Here is a 23,905-nt window from a genome sequence, read left to right on the forward strand (position 1 = left end):
AGAAGACAGGCAGGGTTTTCTAAGGAGGCAGTGCAGGAGCGTCCAGCAACAGATGTCCAGGCACAATTCTCGGGTGGGATTTGAGATTTCACAAGAATTGCGTTTGGACAATCAGCAGCTAGAGCTCAGACATCACATTCACAGCAAACACTGAGAAACACAAAGGTGCTCTGAGGCCTTAGAAGAGTCGGTGTGTGTGTGAGGAAGTGAATCTTCTCCTCCATCACGACTCAAAGTGAAGTCACCTCTCACACAGTCTCTACACATCAGAGGCCACATCAGCCATGTTATCCAATTACAGCCGCTAATTAGCCGCTCTCCAATTTATCAGAAATAATCCCAGCCGAGAGAAAGAGAAACAGCAGCCTCCATTCACAAACATCACAGACATTAACTTTGAGTTCATGTGCAGGAGGACAAGAAGAAGAAGAAGAAGAGGAAGAGGAAGAAGAAAAAGAAAAGAGGAATCCCCGGAATCAAAGCCCAAAACTCCTCTCCGCCATATCTGCACCTGTTAAGACGCATCTCTCTCCTCCATCCTTCCTTCTTTCCTCCCCTTGTAGTTTAAACCTCCCCAAAAATGTGCAACTATCATCTAGCCCTCTTTTTCAACCTGCAGGGAGATTTAAAAAAAAAAAAAGAAAAAGAAAAAGGATGTGCAGTGAGCTGCAGGTTGCAGGATGCACCTGCTCCTTCCTCCGCGTGTAGTTCCAGGAGACAAATTGGAAGCGGCTACTCCAGAGGCTGATGATGGAGGGAGGGAGGCGGGCAGGGAGGCTGCATGCTTCCCCCGGATGGTCGCAGGGAGGACGGGGTGCGAGCGGACGGCAAACCGCGGCCACAACCACCTCCACCGCCACCAGCACCGCCACCGCCGCCGGCTCCGATTCCCTCTGTCGCTCCTGGTCTCCTCCGCCACCTCTTCCTACTCCTCCTCCTCCTCCTCCTCCCTCACTGGCCGATTTGGGGGCTTTTTCTGGGGCTCCTCCAACAATAAGCCCCGGTGCGTCCGTGTCACCGAGAGAGAGCTCGGGAGTGGGGCCGGTCCGCTCTTGGTACTGAGATTTGAATAAACACACACATTCACAGACACCGCGGGGGTGATGATAAATGCCCATTGTGCCCGGAGGAGGAGGAGGAGGAGGAGAAGGAGGAGGAGGAGGAGGAGAAGTAACAGAGAGAGAGAGAGAGAGAGAGAGAGAGAGAGAGAGCAGCTGCGAATGGAGGAGCAGGAAACCTCTTAAAGACACAACGGTCTGATTTTCTCTTCTCTCTCTCTCTCTGTCGCTTTTTCTTCACTTCTAGTCACAATGAAAACACTGTTAACCCTCCTGCATCAACTCTGTATTGTAACACACACACACACACACACACACACACACACACACACACACACACACACACTGAGTGCTGTATAGATGACGTTTCCCTTTTTAGCTGCTGCTGCTGGTGGAGGAGTCGGTTGGAGCTCACAGAGGCTTCCCTCAGTGATGATGTGATGGTGGAGAAAACAACAACAACAACAACAACAACAACAACAACAATAAACAAAAAGCTGCTTCAAGTCCATTTAATGCAAACGAAAGTTATTTAAAAAGATTCATTTTTGCACAGTTTGCAACAAAATTTGTTTAATTTAGAGGAGAATAAGAATGAATTTTTAATCCAATATTTTCATTAATTTACTTTAAAGTATTGTTTCAATCATAAAAGAACTATTTACTAAAATTTGCATTTACATTTTTTGTAATGTTGAATTTAAATTTTAAAATATAATCAAAATAATTTAGATACTTCAAAGTTACCATCGAGGAGAAGTCCTTACAGTTATCAGAAAAAAGAAAGATGTAAAAGAATATTATTATTTTTTCCCCTCATGACAGCAAAGCTCCGAAACAGCTGGACCTTGAGGTGTTTTTAAAACAAAAAAGATAAATAAATAAAAATTAAATTAAAAAAAAAAAAATTAAACAATTGTTTTCTATACACATGACAGAAATTTTTTTTATAAGATCATGGTTAAAAAAGATAAATTAGATACTTGACTTTTAAGCTACAACGGAAGAGAAGTCAAAGTTCTTAAGAAAAGTAAAGGAAAAAAGACAACTGTGCAAAGCTCGCTCGCTGATGATCATGCGATGTGATCGAAAGCTCCAGAACAGCTGGACTTTGATGTGTTTTCTAAACAAAAAGTTGAAAAAATAAATCATTAAATAAATTAATTAAAAAAAAAAAAATGCAAGTGACTTCAATTTAAATGAGCTTAATATACATTGAAATTAAAATGTACACAGTATCTAGATTTTTAAAAAAAATCTATAAACAAGATCATGGTTATAAACGATAAATTAGATACTTGACTCCAAAGCTACCATGGAAGAGAAGTCCTTAAAGTTAAACTTAAACAAAAGTTCAAACTTCTCCACTGATGAAGATGATGTGATTGAAAGCTCCAGAACAGCTGGACCCTGACACCTTACACCTTTTGAATATTTATGACCTAAAACTTTAAAATAAAATAAGAGAGTAGACACATTCTCACTCCCAACCTAGTCAAATATCGGCGTTACCTGCTTCCTGTCTTTTCAAAATACACATCTGTTTTCACAGGAAATGCCCAGTTACGGTTTGTCAGATGCTTTTTATGAAAAAAAAAGAAAAAAAAACAACTTGCCATGTGGGTAAAACACCAGGCTCCTGGGTGAAAGTCCGCTGTTGTTGAACCCATCCACCACCACTCCCACCCTGTAGGGACATTCCAGCTCCTTATATCATGTTGTTACCAGTGGCGTTACTTTAAAAATGACGCTGCCTGTTGGTGCATCATACTGCCTCGAAAAGATGGCTTTGTTTGTCAGTTTCGTATGTAGGAATCACTGCAAGCAACGGTATTTGACAATGAAAATAGGTTGGACCAACAGCAATCAAGTGGAATCAAGTCGTTTGAATGCCTGCGTGTTTCTCTTTGAATGAAGTCAGGCTAGCAGTTTCCCCCTGCTTCCACTGTTTGTGCTAAGCTAGGCTAAACACATCCTGAACCCTCCTCTGAACTGGACACACAGAGAGGAAACTGATGCCACCTGAGAGAGAAGACAGAGAACAAGAGGACGTCTTTACAGGGGAACTAATGTTTTTTTCAACCTGGGCCCTATGTTCCGCTTTACTTTTGTCTAAATGAGTGATAGGGTGTTCAGTATGTGACATTTCTCCAGTATGAAGCTAGGGCTGACCTGCCTGCAGCCCGTGAGCGCACGCTATATGCTAGGGCTGACCTGCCTGCAGCCCGTGAGCGCACGCTATATTAAATAACAGGGCACTCAGACAGCATATAATTATCCTACAACATAACGGAAAGGAGAAACGTCTGTCTTTACCTTTAGCTGGAATCTGACATGTTGTGGCAAGTCTAAACACTTCCTCTGCCTGCTCCCTCTCTCTCCTCGTCCCTCTTCAATGAGCTCTGCGTCCGTGTACATCCCGTGTACTCCGTGTTCAAATAAATACGGGCGGTCATCAAATTCAAATGGCTCATCCAGATCCAGTTGGTCAAAATCGGGTAAAAATTCAGCCATGACTAGTCCAAACAGTCGCATTTGTAAGCTTGCTCCAGCGGTAACTTCCTGCAACAACTAAAATCTCGCGAGACGTGAGATTTCAGAGCCAGACTTTCACTCTCTGAGTGAGTGTTTTGACTTGCCACAACAAACATCCCGAACCGAATTTGTACCCGATTTTGACCAACTGGATCTGGATGAGCCATTTGAATTTGATGAGCGCCCGTATTTATTTGAACACGGACGTACAGGGACGCAGAGCTCATTGAAACTGAAGAGCGGACGAGGAGAGAGAGGGAGCAGCAACAGGCAGAGGAACATGTCTGAATCCAGCTAAAGGTAAACACACACGTTCATTTCTCCTTTCCGTTATGTTGTCAGATAATTACACTAACAATCCGAGCCTATCTGTGTGAAAAAAATGCACTTTTAGTGGACGTATTTGACGTTGTTTGACGCTGTCTGAGTGCCCTATTATTTAATATAGCGCACGCGCGCTCACGGGCTGCAGGCAGGTCAGCCCTAGCTTCATACTGGAGAAATGTCACATATTGAACATCCTATCACTCATTTAGACAAAAGTAGATCAGAAAATAGGGCCCAGGTTGACAAAACATTAGTTCCCCTTTAAAAGGTTTGCTTTCTCAGCTGATTCAAAATGATACATGGATGATATGACGAAAAGACAATTCTAAAAACTTGATTTTATTGGTTAATTCAATGACAAATGAAAGCAGTGGTGTCATGGTGCTTGGAGAAATGACTGTAATATTAATTTACTGAAAATGGCTTGCAGCACTCGTCTGAATAAGACGCATCAGAGGGGATTTAGTGTGTAGTTAGTGTGTATACTCAAAGTCAGCTGCAACATTAGTAAGTATACTCCTGCGTACACCCTCCATGACACCACTGAGTGAAACAAAACAAATACAACAACAAGCCTGGTGAAGAGAGACACACCATCAGCTCAGTGATGAGGTGAACGAGGGGTCAAAGCCAATATCCTTTATTGATTTTCCTCATGAAATCAATACTGATCACAGAGCAGTCGATGCAGATGAAGCAGAGGAGACACAAAGGTGTTTGTGACAGCTGAGACGGGGACATGAAACACCAGACCCTTTCACACAGCCTGTTCAAGGCGGGAATTTCATGCTGTTATTCCTCCTCGCCATTCTTTATAAAATGGGGGGAAAGAGTGGCAGCGGCCAACACATTCTCACTCCAACCTCGTCACGTCTTGACGTTTGGTCATCGTGATTTGGCTTAACATTCATACAGGAAGAGAACACCCTGCTCCCGAGTGAAAGTCCAGCGNGGGGGAAAGAGTGGCAGCGGCCAACACATTCTCACTCCAACCTCGTCACATGTCTTGACGTTTGGTCATCGTGATTTGGCTTAACATTCATACAGGAAGAGAACACCCTGCTCCCGAGCTTAACATTCATACAGGAAGAGAACACCCTGCTCCCGAGTGAAAGTCCAGCGTTTGTTGGATCCATCTACCACCCCTGCGCTTTAAATTACATTGTTACCAGCCAACTCATCCTCACTGTGACCTCGTCACATATTGACATTTGGTCATGGACTTTCCACGTCCACATATGACGTCCAAGGTACCCTGGGTGTGTTGGTTGTTGACGTTCTGGGACGCCGTGTCAACTTCAGCCTGTCACATGCATTGTAACTGCCCCAACCCACCACTGGTAGATTTAAAAACACAGCTAGCAGCAGTTAGCAGCTAACTCACAGAAGAAGAACAGCCAAAAATGCCCACAACTTGGGGAAACAGTGAGGTCTGGGAGCTTCTTACCCTCCGAGCAGAGGACGAGAGCAGCCGTCTTTTAATAGAGACGGTAAATGACCGTTGATGCCATGTTATGTCATTGTTATTGATTTCAAAGTGCTGTTGACATGTATGTCATATATCACACTAGAGGCTGACACTGTTGTTACATGTCACTCCCGTCATGCCTCTTTTGCTTTCAGGATGCGAGCGTGCTGTCTAAAGTCACACACATGATGCTGCTGTTGTTTGGTTCTGTGTAAAAATGCAAACGCGACGTAAAGAGGAGACTTGGTAGTGGCTCTGTAGCGCCATCTCTGTGTAAAACGGGGCTGCTGTGACTCAGAAAAGTGTCACTAATATTAAATTTATTCAGCAGTGCAGGCTCTATGAATGCCATGCGTCTTTGGTACGTTACTGTGTGTTGCTACACAGTGTTCCTGTGTCTCCATCTCCAGCTCTTGGGGTTATTTTCTGCATAAACTGGAGACAGTTCTGAGAATATGAAAGGAAAATAAAGAGAGAACCCACAATACATCTGGCTTTCAGGACTACGGTCACACCCGCTTAACAATACAGTTACAGCAGTGGTGCTCAGCCTGTTTCATGTCACATTTGGTCACAGACTCCTACTTGATAAGACTTCGCTTCAGGGACCTCCATCTAAAAAGATTTGTTTGTTTGAAACCAGAATTCTATAATTGTCAGCTCCTGCTGAGGAGACAAGCATGGACGAAGTGAAACCCATGATTAGAATCGTCACTCTTAAGAGTCTCAGTCACATCAGGCTCACTTCGACAGTGAAATTAGTAGTGAAAATGAAACCCATTTTTGGGGTCCCCTGGAACTCCCTCAAGGCCTCCTGGAGGTCCCTGGACCCCTGCGTCACGCCACCTGTTCAGTCCTGTGTCGACCTGACATACCTGCATCTTGAAGTCCAGGGGTCGGTTGCATAAAGCACCCTAAGATTTTCCTTTAAATCCAAATTAAAGTTTCCTTTGAATACAATCAGTTGTACAAACGTCCTTAAGTCTTCTCCTTAATGTTTCCTTAAGTGTTTCTCCTTATCTGGTTCTTATACTTAAGGAATCGCTTAAAGTTTGTTGCACAGAGGACCTTTGCAACCAAAGTAAAAAAAACAGTGTCTCTGACTACATCTTACTGCAACATGACTGAGTTTATGGCGATTCATGTGGAAAATGAAGGCATCCTGAGAAGAGTGTTTCGCGCCCAGGAGAACCTTAAGGACACCCCTGATGATGAGCTATGAATTTTGCACTATACATTTGACCGGACAAAGTTATACATGAATTAGACTGCGTTCATGTGGAATCAGGCGGACGGAAAACACCCTCTGTACAGTGCAGGATAAAGAGACACAGTCTGGTCGGATGGTAAAACAAAACACGTATGGTGATATGTTTCGATTGTGATGGTGATGCCCTATTTTTTATTATAGAGAACGTACAAATTGAAATATTGAAATGATTGTATCTGTGCTAATCCAGCATGTGAATCTTTCTTTTTTGTTACTTGCACTCCTCACAAGTCGCTCTGTACAAAACCATCAGCTTAAAGACAAATGTAAACAGTTAGACAAGGGGTTAAAGGATAAATTACCCAGCAGGCTTTGCCTTCAGGGCGATGGTGGACCCTTCCTTCCCCTCTCATCAGACATGTCAGTGGATTCCCTCTGCCCTGCTCTGCTCTGTACGGTGAGTTAACATTTCCGTTGCTGGGAACATCTTTGCACGTTGGATGCTCATTTGCCTCTTAAAGGGCCCCGCTGCTGCCTTTTCATGGCCCTGTAAGAATAATTTAGTGCGGGAGGCCCGAGATCACTGGAGATTATGGCTATGAAAGGGGAAAAGGACGCGTTATTAATGCTTGCTCATCGGAAAGAGACGAATGAGAAAAGGATCCCCAACGGGCCTGGATTCACTGTAACACACGGCTCTGCCATGGGAAACCACGGCGGCTTCAGTCTGCTCTGATAAAAAAAACCCAAAAAAACCCCCCAGAAGCCTCATGAAAAAAAGAAAGTGCAGAGATACTGAGCGACACTACAGGTCCCTACTGGAACATTCCAGTAATACACCAAGAGATAAAATACATTAAGGTCACCACAAACTGCCGTTCAGTCCCTGCTGACATATTGCAGGAACATCATGAGCGTTACCTTCAGACTGATGGGAAAAAGTAACATAAGGGACAATAAGGTCAATATTACTGAAGAAATATTATAATTTATAGATATATTACTATACAAAATATTAAAGAACAACTGCACCAAATTACAACCTTATTTGCTCTGTATGTAAAGGTGACAATTATAGGACAATATATACACTACAAATAAACACAAATGGGCACAACATGCAGTCATAATAACAGAAATACACTATGAGATCACAATATACTTTTAAAGACACTAAAGCTATTTATTATTGCACCTCCATGAAGTTGAGAGACTTTGGGGGAGAGAATGGTTTTAAAAAAGGTAAAAACCAAAGCAGTAAATCCTGAGATTTTTTAGTCCTTTTGTTGAATAAAGCTCCAAAAATTCTGGATCCTATATTCTGATGGTACATCTACATGGCATCTTCTTTTATCATTCTTCACTGGAAATATGACCTTTAGTTCAAATGTGGGAAATTCATAATTTACACTTGAATGCCCCACTGTCAGTTCACAACGCGGCCATACGCAACCTGTTGTGGTGGTATGATACCTGTGGTGTCAGGTTGAGACAGTTCTGGTAGAGCTCGGTCTCAATCCGAAGTCGTCGCAATCCGGGCAGTGACATGCAGCGTCAGAAACCAATGCAGAAAGGCGTCCTTTAACGTCAGCATGATACGCAGCTGATTTGCGTTATGGTTTAACAGTGCCCAGCGGCGTCAGGGGGAAACGCTTCAGGACGAGGACAAAAGTTAAGGCAGCGAAAGTCCGAGTGGGGCAGGCAGGAGAGGAGGTGGAGGGGTCCAACAAACACTGACTTTCACCCGAGAGAGTGGTGTTCATGTCCCTTGAGATTCTAAAGCCAAACCTTGTTCTTTTTCCTAAACCCAACCACGTGCTTTTGTTGTTGAAGGAAAAAAACGTCAATTCACAGTGTTGTACGGACGTAGTGCTTTTATTTTGAAAGAGACTGTATGCAAACTGTACATTTGCTGTGAAAACAGAAGTGTATTTTGAAAACAGACAATGCATGTAACAGGCTGAAGTTGACACGGCGTCCCAGAACGTCAACAACCAACACACCCAGGGTACCTTGGACGTCATATGTGGACGTGGAAAGTCCATGACCAAACGTGGACATGTGACGAGGTCGGAGTGAGAATGTGTTGGTAACAACGTAATTTAAGGAGCAGGGGTGGTGGATGGATCCAACAAACACCGGACTTTCACTCGGGAGCACGGTGTTCTCTTCCTGTGTGAATGTTGAACCAAATCATGATGTGTTTTCTAAACCTAGAAAGGGCTGCAGAGGAGATACCTGCACGGCAACTGGGCTGGACAGCCACAAAAAGGGTCCACAGGCTGAAATCAATGCATAAAAAACAAAATCTATTTATTTAGAATATCTGCGCACAAAAAGAAAGGTGCTCAAAGGGCACAACATAATGAAAAGTAATTTAAAACAGCACCATAAGCTTTTGTTGACGTCCTTGCGTTGGTTGCGGCGTCGCAGAAACGTTAAGAGCAGACCCAAAGAGATACCTAGAGCATAATACGAGTGGTGACTAAAAAGTTTTGAGCCTCAAGGAAATAAAACAAGATACAGATTTTTCAGTGCTTTTATTTTTCAACATAATCCCCCTCAAGGGCAACACAGTGGCTCCAGTGGTGCTGATGCGCCTTCATCCCAGTGGACAAGAACTCATCAGGTTGGGACTCAAAGACCCATCTCCAACACTCTCCCTGCTACGCTTGAATTCTTGTACCCAGCGTTAAACTGTGGCACATGAAGGGGCATTGTCATGTAAAGTTTTGAGCATATCTTGGTGGACTTCAGATGGTGACATTCCTTTGAGATGAAGATATTTGATCACAGCGCGATGCTCCAGTTATTAAAAACTAATGAATTCAAGAATCTGCAGAAATAAACACAAAGAGTTCAAAACATGAGCATGTTTATGATAATGAGGAAATAGATTATAAAAAATATCATTTGGCTTGCCTAGCTACTCATTTTCTGGGGTTAGGCTCAAAACTATTCAGTTACCCCTCGTATGTAGACGAGAAATCCACTGACAAAGCAGCGATATGTGAGATATATGGCATATGGCCAAGGACATAGGATTCCCTTAAACACTGGGAGGTGTGGGGGTCCTCTGCAAGACAATTTTAAGCATCAAACACTTCATTTTTCTGCATATTTGTGATTTTTAATGCACCAGTTTATGATGTACATTTCCTTGATTTTGTCAAAATAAACCTCTGCTCCTTCCATGGCGGGGGAGGGGGTCCTGCTCCTTGTGTCCTCCCTAAATTTCTACACCTTTGCATATGGCTACACCCTGTATGGGTTCAAAATAATTTAAACAAATGACATGTTATGCCGGTCTGACACCAAAGGACTTTTCAAGCGATTTCACTGTCGCATACAAATTTCCAATGTCAAAATAAAATCCTGAAAGTTTTACCTCAGCTGGTGTCTGCAGAGAGGCTACACTCAAATCTCCTCACACGCAGGATCAAAGTCTCTCCTGCTGCCCTGGACATCGACACCTCTGACACCACATTGTGACAACATGCCTCTGCTGCAGGTTGGTGGTGCATCAGGTTGCCAAGGTAACAGGGCTGGTAACTGTGGTCAGGAACTGGCCTCAGGAGGCTTCTGCCGCATGCAACCAGTGACATGAATGACAGTTCAGCCATGACTGTGTGAAGTGGTTTAACAGAAGAGGGTCATTCAGACAGGACGAGGTCCCTCTGATGCGTCACTACCAGACCAGAGAGTGCACGTTAGAGCTCACTTTCTTCACCAGCAAGAACACAGTCAAACAAAGAATATGAGCTATAGAGGACAATTTGTAATGAACAAAATTTAACGGCAGCTGAGAGCGGAGTAGGAACTGGACCAACAGAAATTTTGGCTTGATGATGGCGCTAGATGAAACATTTCAGGGGATCAATGTTCTTACAATTCTTATTCTCAGTACAATGAATGTTTGTGCCAATTTTCATGCCAACCCATCCATTCGTGTGATTTTTCAGCTTGTCCTCTTTCTGAAGTCGACAAATACCGCTGCTTTGTTATTGATCTTGGCATCAGATGCAGACACCAAAAGCCTCCTCTCGCAGCAGTATGATGTGTTGCTGGGTGATGTCACTTTGTAACACGGCCAGACTGAATCTTTTGTGGCGCTACGATATAACCCGTCGTTGTATACTGGCGCTTGGTCAGTGACTTCTGGTGACAGACAGCATGGTATGCGTCCAGGTGCCATTATTGTTTAACAGCGTCCAGCGGCGTCAAGGGAAATGTGGCGGGACAACAACGGAAGTAAAGGGGGTGGAAGTCTGAGTAGGACAGGTGAAAGGTGTGGTGGATGGGTCCAACAACCAGCAACTTTCACCCGGAAGGCTGGTGTTCACTCCTCCTATGATTGTAAAGCCAAACCCTGTTCTTTTTTCCTAAATCCAACCACACGTGTGTGCTGGTTAAACGTAACCACGTGTGTTTGTTGCTGAAGGAAAAAATGACATGCCATCCCAGAATGTCAACAACAGAGCAGGAGGATGTGTGATGAGCTGGGATGAGAGCGGGTTGGATATTAAGATAAAATCACAAATGTCCACCTCATGATGGTGTTGGTGCATCGTCTGGGGACCATGACTATCTAAATTTGCTGTCAATACATCAAGTACATGTTGAGACAGTTCACTGCAGTGCAAGTGAAACCAAAGTCTTTAGAATATATCTTCTGGGGAACATGAATCTTAGATGAAAATTTAATGGCTACAATGAGGCTAAAAACAGAGTTCAAATGACGTTTTTCCAAACAACTTTTTATGTCGGGGCTTCAGGACACTTGGATCACTACGGACGAGCAGTATGGAGATATTTTGTGGTTTCAATTATGTGTTTTTGGACGTTTGAATCTGGGGCGCCGTCAGCCTCCATTAGGTGGAGTTGTGTTGCTACCTCCTCTCCCCTTGGATCTCCGCAAGTGTTGTGAGGACTCTAAAACTTCACCTGAGCCTCCCTCGGCATATGGGTGAGTAGATAATGGCTGAATTTTCATGTTGGGTGCACTATCCCTTTAAGGCTTTACTTCTGTACTTGATCTGTTCGGGGACTTGAACCAGCAGCGCTCCAGTTCCTAAGCCAGGTCCCCATGGACTGAGCTCCTGCTGCTCATGATCATAAAAGTCAGGAGGATTCAGTCAGTGAGGATCATGAATGTCTGAAATCTCACGTCAGTCCACCCAGCAGATGTTGAGATATTTCTGTCTCGACCAAAGAACTGGACCGACTGATATCACTGGAGCAGTGCAGCTAAAATATATTGATTAAAGCTTTAAGAGTGTACATGTGTGTACGTACACACTCTTGTTAATTAGCCTCCTCAGTATCAGTGGAGTCACCGGGCTTGTTTTGTGTTTCTGCAGAGTTAGCACATCTGTGGGAAGACCCCCCACCAGGCCAACGTTAGCCCAGCTACGTCGGCCGTGGAGCACTGGGGGAAGGTTGGAGGTCCCATTCCTGAATAAATTTAGGGTCTCTCTTCTAAAGACCCAGGTGTCCGGCCCCACTGCTGACCTCTGACCCCTGCAGAAGAAAAGTTATTGAAGCCGCTGGTGAAGCCTCCTAAAGCTGACCAGTGTGGAGGGGCTGGGAAAGTGGCCTGATGGAGGCGAAGGGTGGCTCAACGGGGTCACAGCAGAGAAAGACGGGGGGCTTTAGGAGGGTGAGGGGTGTTCAGTGTGTGTGTGGTGGAGGGGTGTCATGGAGTGAAGAAGTTTCCTTTGAGCACCCCCCCTCCTCCTCCTCATGTCCACAAGTGTGTCCCTGCAGCTATTGTGACTCTGAGCTACAGCAGGACAGAAGGCCTCAAACAAACCGGGTCTAAACAATGTTTGGCCCCTTTTGTTTCTCGCCTGCCTTTCTTCTTCAGCCCTCCATCGCAATCTACTGGCCTCCTTTGTATTGATTTCCCTCATTCAGCAGCTCGTCGGCCTCTTTCCGCTGTTTTATATGCTCTTTTCTGGCTTTTTTTGTCCGCCACCTCCCCCGCCGAACCCCTCCCTCCTCCGGCATTCTCTGCAGTGTGAGAACGCACTGCGCCTCTTGACTGGATGCAACTCATTAAAGACACCTAATTGATGAAGAGTGTAATTAGTGTGACAATCGGAAAGGGGAAATCAATATGTTTTTAGCCAAAAGAGCCACATCAGGCAGGACAAGATGGAAGAGAGCAGAATGTGAGAGGAACCGTATGTTGTGGTGACGGCAGCGTGAGGAGGCTCGCTGTCACTTCTACGTACAAAAGAGGAGAAATTGAGCCTTGAGAAAAGAGCTTTTTGTTTTCTTCCAGTTCAGTTCTTAACTCTCGACTTGTTACAACTGCAGCACTTGGGAGTCCATTAACTTAAAATGCCTCCACACAAAAACACAAACTAGACAGGATGCTGATGTTTGGGTCATTTTCTTTTATGTTGGTACCAAATAAAACATTTACAGTCCTTACATTCAGGAGGAGCATCTTATACAGTACAAACAGTTTTCATGTCTAAGGATCCATTATACAGTACAAACAGTTTTCATGTCTAAGGATCCAGCTTTGACTGCAGCTGCACTCGCTGCAACAGTATCAGGCCACAACATGAGGTACTGAAACTGCAGCTTGCTAGAGACAGGTTTNTGTTCTTGCAATTCGGATAAGCACAAACACGAACCACTGTTTTCAATCGATGCAGTAAAACTCTCAGCTGTACTCTGGGAGAACCAGCGCCACTCTGAGCGGCGCTCTGCATGGCTCCTGTGTTTTCTTCCGGCAACAAGCAAAGCTCTCGCGAGATGACGTCACACACAGCTTCACAGAGGTGAAGGGTAAGGGAAACGCTTAGTATGCTATTCACAGAGATAGCACTGGCGATCTGAACCGGTCAGTGGCGTAAAAAAGCACTTAAACTTATACAGGACGCATTTGCCCCCGTTACCGTTTTAGCTCGTTTCGCAGCTCCCGGTTGCATCCGCCTCCCTCAATACTGAACCAATTTTAGAACGAGTTGTACCTATGAATCATACGCACACATACACATGGGGAAATAGGGCCCAGGTTGAGAAATACCAAAGTTATCCTTTAACTGTGTTCAATTTCTTATTTAAAAAAATCTGATATTTCGATCCAAAATGGATCTTTGCTGAGTTCATTCTCTACTTTAGAAAACCTGTCTCTAGCAAGCTGCAGTTTCAGTACCTCATGTTGTGGCCTGATACTGTTGCAGCGAGTGCAGCTGCAGTCAAAACTGGATCCTTAGACATAAAAACTGTTTGTACTGTATAAGATGCTCCTCCATCAGAGTATATGGGAAAATAAGTAACACAGTATGTCTTACGCACAGATTTGTTTGCAAAGGTCCAGTGTGTAGGATTTAAGAGGGATATACTGGCAGAAATTGTATATAATCAGTATGTTTTTTTCAGTGTATCATCACCTGGAAATATGAATCATTGTGTTTTACCTCAGAATGAGAGGTATCTACATAGGGAGCAGGTCCTCGTCTATAGTCTCGCGTGACCAGCCTCCTTTACTTCAGAATGGGAGCCGAGGGACATTCATCTTTCGTTTTGTAATAGAAATGGGCGGGGATATCCAGACCTCATGACGGTGTTGCCATAGCACGTGTGTTACATGTAACAGAGACGGACCAGAAACACAGAGAGCAGGTTACTGGTGCGTAGTACTGTGATGTAGATTCGTAATGTGGTCAGTCGTGGCTCAGGCGACAACACCAAAGAAACTTTGTTCGGAGTCGTTCCTGTCATCGAAAAATAAGCACCGGATATTTTGTGTTGTACTACGGACAACAATTCAGGGAACAGCAATTCCGGTGTAGGGGGTGTAAGGCAAAGCGGGAACAGCAATTCCGGTGTAGGGGGTGTAAGGCAAAGCTTATCAGCTGTTGGTCGAGGAAATATAGAAGTACACAGATTTGGATCCAATCACATCACTGCCGCTTGAAGTACACAGATTTGGATCCAATCACATCACTGCCGCTTGGAGCCAGCGCCAGTTCTATTACAACTTTCCTGTGGGAATGTCCACAGACGACAGAGTCAGCCAGCGTGCTGACGTCATCGGCGTCTGTGTAAGAGACTACCTCGTCTACAGGGTCCGCCATATTTCTACAGTAGCCCAGAACAGACAAACCACAGACTTTAAATACTGCCATTCAAGTTTTTGCATTGGCCACTGTAATTAGCAGCTCCTCTGTCACGAACAGCGTAGGAGAAACACTGATTTGTTGCATGAAACAGTTTTATTCAGTGTTTTTATTCATATATTGTTTGTTCTGGAGACGAAGAGACCTCTGTGGATAATTCGGCTCCTGGTTAAAACCTCCTGAATAATGAACAGTGACGGAATTCTAACCGGGAGAAATTTCAGCTGGGTGCAGCAATTCCCACCGATAGACACCACGGATTCAACACAGTCTCAATTCAGCCTCGTCACATATTGATGTTTGGTCACTGACCACGTCCACATATGACGTCAAAGGTACCCTGGGTGTGTTGGTTGTTGACGTTCTGGGACGCCGTGTCAACTTCAGCCTGTTACATGCATTGACTGTTTTCAAAATACACTTCTGTTTTCACAGGAAATGTACAGTTTGCATACAGTCTCTTTCAAAATAAAAGCACAACGTTGGTACAACACTGCAATTTGACTTTTTTTTCTTTCAACACACACTGTGTTGGGTTTAGGAAAAAAGAACAGGATTTGGCTTTACTATCACACGGGAAGGGTACACCGAAAGTCAGTGGTTGTTGAACCCATTCACCACCCCTCCCATCTGCCCTGGTCGGACTTTCACCGCCATAACTTTCGTTCTTGCTGTTAAGACACAGATGAAAAAAGCCGTCCTTCCATTACTGTTTGATGGTGGAAGTCACTGACCAAGTGCTGGATTCTGGTGACTTTGGAGCAAGACTGTGTTGATTAAATCCTCTGAATCCTACACACTGCTCCTTCAAACTGCATGTTCAAATACATAAATACATGCAGACCTCTTTATTGTAAACATAGACCTCTTTATTGTAACCAAGAGGCGACCTCTGGGGCTGAAGAATGAAGCCAACTCAGAAGTGCCAAAAGCTGCAGTCTTTTGAACGGCCACTTGAGGCTGGCTCCAAAACACAGTAAATCCCTATGGACCCCCATGTTGAAATGTCCACTGTTACAGAAATAAACATGTTTACAGCCTGGTTCAAAAAACAGTTTTGACCTCTACAGCTAATTTCTCCCTTTCTCCTGTTCACATTTATGAAGGCTTTGAGTTACACATTATTTAAGGTGGTTTGCTTTAAGTGACAGGCTGCCTGCTGATAGTGTCCTCAGCGTCTCAGTCCAGTCCAGCCCTCGCTCCAACACAGCTCCAGCCTCTCGCACAAATATGATCAATTTGGCTTCAACAAACCAAGATGGTAAAGTCTGAAACTTTTAACCGAACCCCACGCTATTACCATTATTTTCACAGTCTATGATTGTAACCCTACTTTACAATTTTTCTAGTTTTTGTTTTGTAGATTCCTGACACTTTCAGATGTATAATGAATTTGCAGAAAAAGCTGCATCAGTCACGCTCCACTACATACCTCCACAAAGGGTGCAGTGCTCTTAATCTGTAATTTTAATCCAAATAAATGCATAGAGATGTTTAATCTGCGTCTGTGTGCTTCACAACACACACAGTGACAGACAGCCATGGGATTACTGTAACATCCATGTACAGAATTCTATCAGAAAATCACAAAATGTTTCATCTTGCAATGTTAAATATCCTGAACAGACTCTAGGCTCCACACCACCATCATCACTACTTGTTCTGCCTGAGGCTGAGCGCTGCACCACATTTTACTTTGCGGTGTTTCGACCAACAATCAGACAAATATGAGTGAAAACAACCTCCTCTGTGGTCANCTGTGTGCTTCACAACACACACAGTGACAGACAACCATGGGATTACTGTAACATCCATGTACAGAATTCAATCAGAAAATCACAAAATGTTTCATCTTGCAATGTTAAATATCCTGAACAGACTCTGGGCTCCACACCAAAAACACATCACTACTTGTTCTGCCTGAGGCTGAGCGCTGCACCACATTTTACTTTGCGGTGTTTCGACCAACAATCAGACAAATATGAGTGAAAACAACCTCCTCTGTGGTCAAACTCAATGCAGAGGATTAGCTGCAGCTCTGTTTTTAGAGAAGTTCATGGCATTCATTCATTTTGAACTTTCTGTATGTTGCACAGTTTCAAGGAGAATCAAGACAGTCGTTTGGAGTCATTCTCATGCTCTGCAGGAACATTAATCTCCTTTAACTCACACCAGAGAATAAACAGCCTCAGTAAAGATCTCTCTGTGCAGGTTCATGTTTTTAATTCAGAGACTTTTGAGTTTAAGCAGCGGAGCTCTCAGCTGGAGAGGCTGAGTGCTCCATCTCCTTCCTCTGCTGTGCTGCTTGCCTGCCCCCTGCTGGTGAGGAGGGGGACTGGGAGTCCTGTTGGGAGTGTTGCTTGGAGAGCTGGTAGAGGAGGAGGTCCACGCTCTGGACCAGAACAGAGTCCAGAACCTTCTTCTCCTCGGAGGAGAACCGGCCCAGAACGTGCTGCTCCACAGAGCATTTCCCCGTCGGCCGGCCGATCCCGACCCGAAGTCTGGGCATCACCTGAGGACAAAAACTGTCTTTGGTCTATTTGTCTTTTAACAATTTTAAATGTAGCAAAAATCACAGCTTAAGTTTCTTTAGAAGGTTTTGCCAAATCTGTATTCTATATTTGTAGCCCCCTTCGTTCTATGTATATTTATATTTCTTTCAAACTGTATTCTATTGTGGTTGTGTTTTACATTTTCCTATGTACGTATACACATATAAAAGTTATTTGATACTATACTGAGCATGTTGTAAAAAAAATTCTTCAAGGTAAGTTTAGATCTATTTAATCTTACCACTATGGAAGTAAGTGTTTAAAGTAACTGTGACACAGTGAGCTCAAACATGCCTGAGCTGTCACCATCAGTTATATCAGCAGATGGACATTTCTTACATAAAAACACAAATAAAAAAATTAAAGACAAACTTCAAATAGTTTAATATACTCCAACAATTCAAAGCTGCAGTGTTACGAACAGTTGTGCTGTGTCACTTACATCCGTCTGAAGACAGTCCACACAGGAGCGGACTCCATTATGACCTCTGTGAACAAGAACAATTTGGGGTTGAAATTATTTTTGCATTCTTACAGTGTGAAAACACAGGTGGACTTTTCCATAAAATATTATGTTAAGCATCCCATCATTTCCTTATTTTTCTAATCCTGTTGTTAATATAATCTGCGTATAAATCCTTGAGTTATGGCCAAAGGTCACAGTGACCTTTGACCGTTAAATTCTAATCACTTCATCCTTGAGTTCAAATGGACGTTTGTGCCAAATCTGAGGGATCAAGCTATCTCGTTTACAAGAATGGACAGGTGAAAACTCAAAGTGACCTTGACTTTTGACCACCAAAATCTAATCAGTTCATCAAAGAGTCTAAAGGCCCTGACACACCAAGCTGACGGTCAGATGTCGGCCAATGTTTGGCCGTCGGTAAGCGCCTGTCGCCCTAGTTAGCGACAGCAGGTTGACCTCTTCAGCAGAAACATTTTGTTTTTTCATGTTTTATTGGTGCACAGTAAATATGCGCTGCTCTTTCAACACTGGATTGTTTTGTTATATTCTAAATGGCTAACGTGCGTCAGGATGGTTTTCTGGTTTCTTTGTTTGAATGACGAATACTGACTACCGGTGTCTGCTGGTGTGAAGTTACTTCCTGTCACGCAGGTGCAGACTGACGTGCCTGTTGGTGGTCGGCTGTAGTCTTTGCATCGTGTTCCTGCGCAAGTTTTTGGCCAAGACACAGACGATGTGAGACGACACAATGATCAGCTTTCATTGCTGCTAGTTGGGCCTTAAGTGGATGTTTGTGACACATTTGAGGGATTTAGATATGGCATTCACAAGAACGAGAAAGACGCAGGGTCACAGTGACCTTTGACTACCAAATTGTAATCAGTTCATGGTTCATGGCTAATCAGTCCAAGTAAACATTTGTACCAAATTTGAAGGAATTCCCTTAAGAGGTTCTTGAGATATCACATTCATGAGAATGAGATGGACCACGTCACAGTGACCTTGACCTTTGGCCATCAAAATTTAATCAGTTCGTCCTTGAGTTTAAGTGGACATCTGTGCCACATTTGAGGGCTTGAGATATTGCATTCACAAGAACAAGGAGGACACAGGTCACAGTGACCTTTGACCACCAAAGTCTAATCAGTTCATGGTTGAGTCCAAGAAACGTTTGTGCCAAATTTGAAGGAATACCCTTAAGAGGTTCTTGTGATATCACATTCATGAGAATGAGACGGACCAGATCAAAGTGACCTTCACCTTTGACCTATGACAAAATTCACTCATTTCATCCTTGAGTTCAGGTGGACGTTTGCGCAAAATTTATGGAAATTCTCTCAAGGCCTTTTTGAGATATTGCATTCACAAGAATGGGACAGAAAACCCCCAAACATCTGGCCAAGGCTGTCACCAGAGCGGAGCCATAAAAATATATTTGGGTTATTATTTCTTAGAGGGAACGAGACGCACCAGCTTACAGAGTGGTAAATAAAAAAAGTTATTCTATTGAAATCTTTAGATTAACATTTACTTCTTCTCCAGACCCTCAAACTGCTGTATCAGAGCCAACCTGACATCTGGAGAACATGCTGAATGACACCAACCTGGCACTTCCTCCATGTTTGAGGGCGATTTTCCCCAGAGGTTTGTCCAGGTCGTCGTGGACCAGCAAGACGTCTTCAGGCTTGATGCCATATTTACCAGCTGGAGGAGGACAAACACTTTGGATCAAACATTCAATGGTGAATCAGTTTCATTCCTTAACTAGAGAAAATATCTAAATATTAACTGTCCAGGAATTTGTTTTGTTCTTACTTTTATACAGAGCCTAACTATCAAAATTTTCCTTAATTCAAGTAAGTTTCTCAAACAGCCAAAGCCAAATATTTTCGTTTAGTGACCAACAGCCACAAAAAGATACCACAAAACAAGTCCTTAGCAATCCAGTGTGTCGGATTGAGAGGGATATATTAGCAGACACGAAATAAAACATAATAAGTAAGTTTTGTCTAGTGTAAATAAAACTCATTTTGTTTTCTTTAACTTAAAGTGAGCTGTTTATATCTACATAGGGAGTGGGCCCTCGTTTATGGAGATCGCCATCTTGCACCGCCATGTTTCTACAGTAGCCCAGAAGGGACAAACCACACACTGGCTCTAGACGGGGCCATTCGTGTTTTCACATCCGTCACCATAGTTAGCAACCCCTCCACTATGAGGGTTAACGTGAAACTTCTTTATCCAGTGTTTCTACTGGTTTAAATCACCTGGTCTGTTTGTGTTTTCAGAGGAAGAGACCTCTGTGGATAATTCAGCTCCCGGTAAAAACCTCTAAAACGCCTGGATCTTAAGTTTTCAGAGAAAAAAGGTGAGCACAGATTAGCAGCCCATGTCTGATGATCCAAACAGCGTCGCAGAAACACCAGTTTGTAACATAAAAACTGCTTTACTCATTGTTTTTACCGGTTTAAATCACAGCATTCGATTGTTTTGGAGAGGAGGAGACCTTTGCAGATATTGACTGTCTGGATCCGAAAGTGGTTGAGTACAGATTAAGTTACTAGAGAAAATAGGTGAGCAAACATTATCAGGTGCTGGGCTAGCAGCATGTTCATTAAAAACAAACAACAGCTCTCGAGAAAGAAACAGAGAGAGAATGAAAATCAGATTTGTTTATAGGCCACTTGTAACAAAACCAATTAGTGACAGAGCTGCAGAGGACATAAAGAGAACAATCAGAGTTCAGGATCTGAAAGCAGAGCTTGTTTTCTGAGCACACCTCGGTTTATAAAGACAAACAAATAAACACACAAACATTTTTACATATTACATAACACTAACTGACACACGCAGAGAGTCGGTGACCTCACCTGCTTTGGCCACTGACACCCCGTTGATGTTCATCAGCAGCCTGGGACGGAGCAGCACCACATGTGTTTGCTGTACCTCTGACACGATGACCTCACCGGACACGTGCTTGTCACCGCGCCAACGGTCAGCCACGCCGAGCCGGGCGGCGAGTGCACCAAGCACCGCCATGCCGATGCTGTGTCTGGTACCCTCCATCCCCGGGTTACCCAGCCCCACCACCTGACAAACACACACACAAACACATAAATACAAACAGCTGCAACACTGCAAACTACCTGTTGTGTAGTGAAACAGCTTTTTAATGTTAGTTTATGTTTTGATTTGACATGGACAAAAAAATAAGAATAGACGTAGAGAGAAGATCTTCAGACATAGATTAAAGCATTGTCTTAGAGTCAGACTATCACATCTTAGAGAAAATGGTTGGTGATATTCCCTGTGCCCACTTAGGGACTGTTTCTTATTTATGAAGTGGGGCGGGTGGTGCAAAAAGAACGGAGGCATGTCAAATAATTCTTTAAGGGACTTCTGTTTTTTTTTTTATTATTTTGGCTTAGGAGAGAGGCAAACCAGTTTCTTTGGCTGTTATTTTTAATCTATTTTGTCACCAATTCTTAAAGAAAAAATGTGTGCGCAACGAACACTTCCGTCAGGGACAAAAATAAGAATAAAATTAAAAATAAAAAACAAAAAACAATCACAAAATCTGAGGTTAAAAAGGTGATGTTTCATCACTTTATCCTACATGTCTTATTTAAAACTTGGCCAAGAATAAACCGTTTGCACGAACTCACCAGCATGCACAATAAAAGTGAAAAACTGTGGCTTTAAAAATAAATAAATAAATAAAAAAAATCTAATAACTAAAATATGGAGGAGGAAGGGTCATGCATTTTTTGCCAGTAGCTCAGGGAGGCTTTAAAAATGATAATATAAACTGTAAAAACAGACATTATCATTACATTTTCAAATTGTCTTTGGGCAAACCATGTGTGATAAAGAAATACAAAACATTTTTGGCCCAAAATAAACTGTCACCAGTCACTTAAGAAGGCTAAAGAAAAAATATTTGTAGCTTTTGGGAGGGTAAAAAAACAAACAAACAAAAAAACACCCCAGCTCTGACAAATAAAGAACAATCTGTGGTGTACCCAGACTCTGACTGCCTTTAAGAGCCGGCTTTAAACACCAATATTCTCCTTCTCCTACGAAATGTTTATTCTGTTTTTATTTACAAATTTATCATCTTTGATTTTGTTTTTAATTTCTTTTTATCTTCTCATTTAACCTTACGTTTTAAAGTCTTTTCTTTCTGTAAAATACATGTATGGCACTTTGAAATTGCCTTAAGCATTTGAATTGTGCCACATAAATACATCTACTTTTATATTTTTCTTATCATCAACAAATCTCATGAAGGAACCAAAACCCATCATGAATTTAATCTCTTTCTAATTTAAAGTCTTGTGTGTTTTCAAAGCCTGATATATATTATTCTCTTTGTGCCATAGAGCTCGTAAAGACACACTAAAGATTGACAAATGGGTTATTGCTTCTACAGTGTCGATTCTCCCCAAGAAAAAGCCAGAGAGGGTTTTGAGTCAGCTGAGGAGGCTGACATAAACACACAGAACACAAATATTCAGCCGCGGCCTTGTACTGATGGTACTGGTCCACTGGCAGCATCAACAGCTCTGTTAGAAATACTATAGAGTGCATTGTATTAGAGTCTATGGCTGCTGACACACTGCTAACATTGTGTTCTGCCTCTACACACTGAGCTTTTATTTATTTTTTTAACATGAGCAGGACTCAGTGAAAAGGCAAAGAGACGTTAACACAGTGAAGGTCACATGCCAAAGTACTAAAAACAGAAATGCCACATGAGTGTCCTCACAGTTACGGCCACACTCGTTGGTCAAACAGAGTGATCACTGGCAAAATGTCACTAAACCACTCAGTCAAACAAACCAAATTCCATTCTGAAATCTATCAATTTAAGGCAGACTTGCCTGGTAATAACAGCATGGCTGAAGCAGCACCGCACGTTATTTAATTAATATTAAACACAGACCTCTGCACTTAATTCGAATGAAACTTATGCCGAATTATTAAGTGGCTTAGACTGATCCAGAAAGTGTATTCAAACTTTTATTATGTGATGCACACTTTGTCCAATAGCAAAACAGCTTTATATTGTCAGATTTTTTAACGGGCTCTGGTGGGATTTATCAATCCTGCATGACAGACTGGCGATTATTCTTAATAAATCTATGGTAGTCAAAGTTGTACCAATATCCATGTAGTTAAAGTGTAATAGCCAAACTGTAGATGATGTGAGGTTAAACACTTACCATCCTTCGTCGGCCTTCTGTGTGTATTTCTGCTTCAATGCCCATCGCTGGTGTGAAAGGCTCACTCAGCAAAACTCGGTTTATGACTCTTGTTAAAAGTCGTCGCATTGTGACAAAGTTCAACAGCTTCTTGAAAAAGAGTGACAGATAACGACAAAATCTACTTAAAATGGCGACTTCTTTCATTCGGCTTATAAAAAAAGGCTTTTTGCTTTTGTCATTCAGTCAAATTTCAGAGGTTTTTATCCTGATGACAAAACATTTCCAATGAGAGTACACTGTATGTTCACTGTGTCACTGGACTGATTTTTCAATGAGGTTCGCTACATATGAAAATATAATTTAACAATATGTATTTGTATTGGCCTTTAACTTATTGGCAACGTTATATAAGAAACAACTCAGAGGTTTTTACGTCGTAATTCTGTCACAACTCTGTGAAGGTAACTTTGACTTGTACTGTTAGCTTAGCTACTGTTAGCTTGCTAAGGTTAGCTTACTGTACCTTGGTGGCTAACTCACGACAGCTTAAACACACTTAGGAACAACGTCAACATACATTGATGGCACCGGCATGGCTGACACGTAACACCTGTTAGATTAAACACTTATTAATGTATTAAATTATCCTCATGTCTCATGTGTGGTTACATTAGCTAGTGGTCCTGTCATGTCTCTCTGACACAGTCAATGAGTGTTACAAAGACAACACGACTGAACAGGCTTCTCCCTCTCTGTTGGGCTACAGCACCATCTAGTGTAGTGACCGGGAACTACACTTTATTTCATTCACTCAGCATTCAGCAAAACAAACTTGCGTGTCTTTGGGGTGAGCACAGGTGGGAACAAGTCACTGTTTCGCAAATAACAGTGTTCAAGTCTTTGCACTCAAGTCCCAAATCAAGTCTGAAAAGTTCCCACTCAAG

The 23,905-nt window shown here is 42.8% G+C and overlaps 2 protein-coding genes and 1 long non-coding RNA gene across 7 annotated transcripts in view; 1 reads left to right on the forward strand and 2 right to left on the reverse strand.

Annotated features, from left to right (window-relative positions):
• Positions 1-9,123: 9,123 nt before the first annotated feature.
• On the reverse strand, positions 9,124-10,193 carry LOC126393854 (uncharacterized). The gene is made up of 2 exons (XR_007570308.1): positions 9,987-10,193; positions 9,124-9,434 (listed from the first exon to the last, which is right to left on the reverse strand). It is a non-coding gene; the product is annotated as an uncharacterized LOC126393854 (long non-coding RNA).
• A 1,012-nt stretch (positions 10,194-11,205) lies between these two features.
• Positions 11,206-23,905, forward strand: part of LOC126393851 (protein FAM163B) — a 180,925-nt gene continuing 168,225 nt past the window's right edge. The window contains exon 1 of the mRNA XM_050050241.1: positions 11,206-11,564. The gene's annotated coding sequence lies outside the window, so the exon portion shown is untranslated. The remainder of the gene's footprint in view (positions 11,565-23,905) is intronic.
• ptrh1 (peptidyl-tRNA hydrolase 1 homolog) lies at positions 15,584-23,672 on the reverse strand. 5 transcript variants are annotated; one of them, XM_050050233.1, is made up of 6 exons: positions 22,980-23,672; positions 20,625-20,844; positions 19,359-19,458; positions 17,731-17,776; positions 16,733-17,248; positions 15,584-16,478 (listed from the first exon to the last, which is right to left on the reverse strand). In XM_050050233.1, the coding sequence occupies exons 1-5, from the start codon at positions 23,163-23,165 to the stop codon at positions 16,979-16,981; spliced, it is 822 nt and encodes a 273-aa protein (XP_049906190.1). In that variant the 5' UTR covers positions 23,166-23,672; the 3' UTR covers positions 15,584-16,478; positions 16,733-16,978. The 5 variants fall into 5 exon arrangements, with proteins under 5 accessions (XP_049906190.1, XP_049906193.1, XP_049906194.1 ...); XM_050050236.1 differs by lacking the exon at positions 15,584-16,478 and having other exon boundaries at positions 16,939-17,248; positions 22,980-23,105; positions 23,539-23,672; XM_050050237.1 differs by lacking the exon at positions 15,584-16,478 and having other exon boundaries at positions 16,939-17,248; positions 22,980-23,108; positions 23,539-23,672.

This window comes from Epinephelus moara, chromosome 8, assembly GCF_006386435.1.
Source record: "Epinephelus moara isolate mb chromosome 8, YSFRI_EMoa_1.0, whole genome shotgun sequence".
NCBI classification, from domain to species: domain Eukaryota; kingdom Metazoa; phylum Chordata; class Actinopteri; order Perciformes; family Serranidae; genus Epinephelus; species Epinephelus moara.

Excerpts from the sequence above, each read along its gene's own strand:
- ptrh1 (XM_050050233.1), bottom strand. The coding sequence starts at position 23,165 with ATGAAAGAAGTCGCCATTTTAAGTAGATTTTGTCGTTATCTGTCACTC. Across the intron at positions 19,459-20,624 it reads GGTGTCAGTGGCCAAAGCAG|CTGGTAAATATGGCATCAAG; the intron begins GTGAGGTCACCG and ends GTCCTCCTCCAG. Across the intron at positions 17,249-17,730 it reads TGGACTGTCTTCAGACGGAT|GTGATGCCCAGACTTCGGGT; the intron begins GTAAGTGACACA and ends TTTTGTCCTCAG.